The sequence below is a fragment of the Trachymyrmex septentrionalis genome, unplaced genomic scaffold (assembly GCF_001594115.1).
Source record: "Trachymyrmex septentrionalis isolate Tsep2-gDNA-1 unplaced genomic scaffold, Tsep1.0 scaffold11, whole genome shotgun sequence".
In the NCBI taxonomy this organism is placed as follows: Eukaryota; Metazoa; Arthropoda; class Insecta; order Hymenoptera; family Formicidae; genus Trachymyrmex; species Trachymyrmex septentrionalis.
In genome coordinates, this window is record NW_017304228.1 from 4,988,254 (window position 1) to 4,991,372 (window position 3,119).

Consider the following 3,119-nt stretch of genomic DNA (forward strand, 5'->3'; position numbering starts at 1 on the left):
TTATAAATCAAAGAATGGGTAGGATACGGGCAGCAAGAGTCAAGCGCAAACAATATATTCATGAAACGTTTTAGTGAATAAGGAGATTTCACATTTTATGGATATATATTGGATGTTTGCGCGACGTCATCTGCGTTTGACTCCTGTTGCTCGTATCCTTTCCAGTTCTTTAAGTATATCCAACTTATGATAACCTAAATACGTAGAGCGAATAAATTAGAATTCAAGCATTAATTTTCAAGTTATTAATCAAGTTAATATTATTATGTTACATAATTTTTTATTTATTATTAATGTATAAATCTTCGCAACTATATTTTTTATTATTTTTATTTTCAAATTTATTATTTTTAAAGAAAGTATATTTTTGAAAATTGAAAAGTACGATTTGATTCGGTTAAATATACTAATATTTATAAATACGCGGTTACATTATGAAAGTTTATAATGAGTTAATTTGTTTTTAGCAAAAGATTAAACATACAACTGTATAAATGTTTTAAGTTCTAATATTAATTTACATTTAAATTAGTGACTAACTAAAAAATATAACATAAAATATCTCAAATAATAGGGTTTTAGCAATTCTTCTCTGTTAAAAAAAAAAATTCTTCTTTGAAACTTTATTATATATAATAAAACATTATGTAATAGCTGCAACTAGTTCGTTATTTATAAAATAATTAATATTTATGCTAACTAATTATTTAAATTTGCATTTGTATTAAATCACGTTTTTCACGGCATTGATATTTCTTACATTTATGGCAATTGTTAAAGTTGATACATTGATACGCGTGATTACAATCTAAACACTAACGATACAATTTTTCATTCCCAACTATATCGTACAACATTTAATTTGTGTGAAATATCTTTTTACATCAAAAAGTTTTCTCAATCTTATATTTTTATAGAAAAATATTTTTTCTTTGAAACAATAATTCTGTAATTTATTGACACATCACAAAGATTGCTCCTTGATATTGATCAATGTGCTCACAATTGAAAGTGAATATTTATATGTGAAGCGCACTCATCCCATCAATTCAATTAATCAGTAATATTCATCGTATACGACATTAAGCTAATTACTATTTTATTTCCATGTACTACCGCGTCATCATCGCGTTCTGTTTATTGTTACGGTAGCGTTAATGGCAGCGACAATAAAATTATATGTCAGCCACATTCTCATGCGAGCAACGAAGTCGTTGTGCGCTCGTGTAAAATCGACGTTTACTGCCTACCTTCCTGACCCTGAGGACTTTTATGCTACGTATAAGAGTGGATGCCGGATAGCGTCAGCCGCATTTTCGAGCGATTTTTGATGCCGCTCGGATCGTCTGGAACGCCGAGCATCCGTGATTAATTTCGTGTTCGAACGTTTAAAAGTTTCGGGTCCTTCTATCCTCGAGTTACGTGCTTGCTAGTGCGGAAATCACCCAGCGCATCATGGCACCATTGTTAGAAAGTGAGTACAAAACCGTTATCTTGAACGAAAGTGTGTGTATGCGACTGCACGGTTCTCTTACGTCTTCTCTGCACGTCTTGCTGAATAAATGTTATATGTTCTTTTTATTAAAAAAAAAAAACATATAAAAGAAATCGTACTCAGAAAAAAATCATAGTGATTTTTAGCAACAGTAAAGATAACAATTTTTATATAGTAGACTGAGTAATTCTACTTGTAGAATTACCTAGTCGATGCCAGCTAAAAGCAACCTTGTTATAATTTTGCACTCAACAATATAAATGTTACGTAACACTATGTGTTATATTATTACGTTTTATTTATATTGTTGAGTGCAAATTAATTACAAGTTAACGTTTTTTTATGCAGCCATTTATCGTATTTGCTTCATATTGGCTCTTTATAATTGTTTTAAATTTAATAATAATTTTTTAAAATAAATAATTGACGTTTTTGCATGTGAAATTGTGCGATGTTCCAAATACAAAAAAAACAACAGAATTATTTTTTTTATATTTTTTAAAATTTTTGTGTTATAATAATAATAATAACAAAAATTTGAAAATATATAAAAAAAATTCTCAATTGTTTTTTTTGTATTCACACAAATAACGTTTGTAATTTCACATGCAAAAATGTCAATTATTTACTTTAAAAAATTATTATTTAATTTAAAACAATTGTAAAAAGCCAATATAAAGCAAATACGATAAATGGCTGCATAAAAAACGTTAACAACTTGATCTGGTAAAACGCTGAGACACGGATATTATTTTTTCATCTACTTTCAGAATCTCTTTAATGTTTTCATGGGAGAAAAAAAAATCGATTTTTGTCGTATTGTGTTATAATTGTTATCACTATGTTTTCCGCCGAGTACTCTTATGGGATGTGTCAGTTTGTATTACACGTCTCATCATCAACATTAAGCGTATAAAACGCGCAAAAATAGCCAGAAAAAATAGTCAGAATCGACATCCGAACGAATTGAAAAGCCGCGACTGGATATCACTCTTGTATTAACTTTCTAAGTTCACTCGTACATTGGCACGCTGTACAAGACAAGTGAACGGCCGAGTACCATTCACATTTTCGTCTGTTCTTCTTAACGCGCGCTTCAATCGTGCACGTCAACGGACAGTTTGTCCGTTTATTTATTTTAACACACTCATTCTTTCCCAAAACAAACTCGCAATGTGCTGTAACATCAAACGTGAGTGCTCACTTTATTAACTCCCTCTGTGTCTGAAAAATATTTTTTAACAAGCGGAAATTAATAGTTCTTTTTGCAATTACAACAATATCGGTTGGTTACTTTATGGAATAAAAAAATTGTGAAATCAAGCTTTTTGAATTTATATCGCCACATTTGCGAATACAATTTTCCATTGTTTGTGTCATTTTATTGCAGTTTACTTTCAATTAATTATTTATTAGATCAGGTGTTTCAGAAACGAATATGATTGTGTAACAGACATTTATCGGAGATGCACCTTCGCAATTTCAAAATTGCAATGATAATACTATGTACCATTGCACAATGTGTTACTAATGACTGCAATTTAAGTGATTTTTGCGCTTATAAATAATTTAATATTTTTAATATTTTTAAATAATAATAATTAATATTTTTTCTTTTGTTATT

At 29.2% G+C, this 3,119-nt stretch overlaps 1 protein-coding gene across 5 annotated transcripts in view; it reads left to right on the forward strand.

Moving 5' to 3' along the window:
* The window catches only part of LOC108750622 (alpha-tocopherol transfer protein-like), a 53,768-nt gene that overhangs the window by 34,907 nt on the left and 15,742 nt on the right, over nt 1-3,119 (forward strand). Inside the window, exon 1 of one of the 5 annotated variants that reach the window (XM_018490195.1) lies at nt 1,295-1,474. The exons of the other annotated variants lie outside the window; for them this stretch is intronic. Coding sequence (XP_018345697.1) covers nt 1,456-1,474 — 19 coding nt within the window. The 5' untranslated portion in view covers nt 1,295-1,455. Of the gene's footprint in view, nt 1-1,294; nt 1,475-3,119 lie in introns of those variants that run through there. 5 annotated transcript variants of the gene reach the window in all.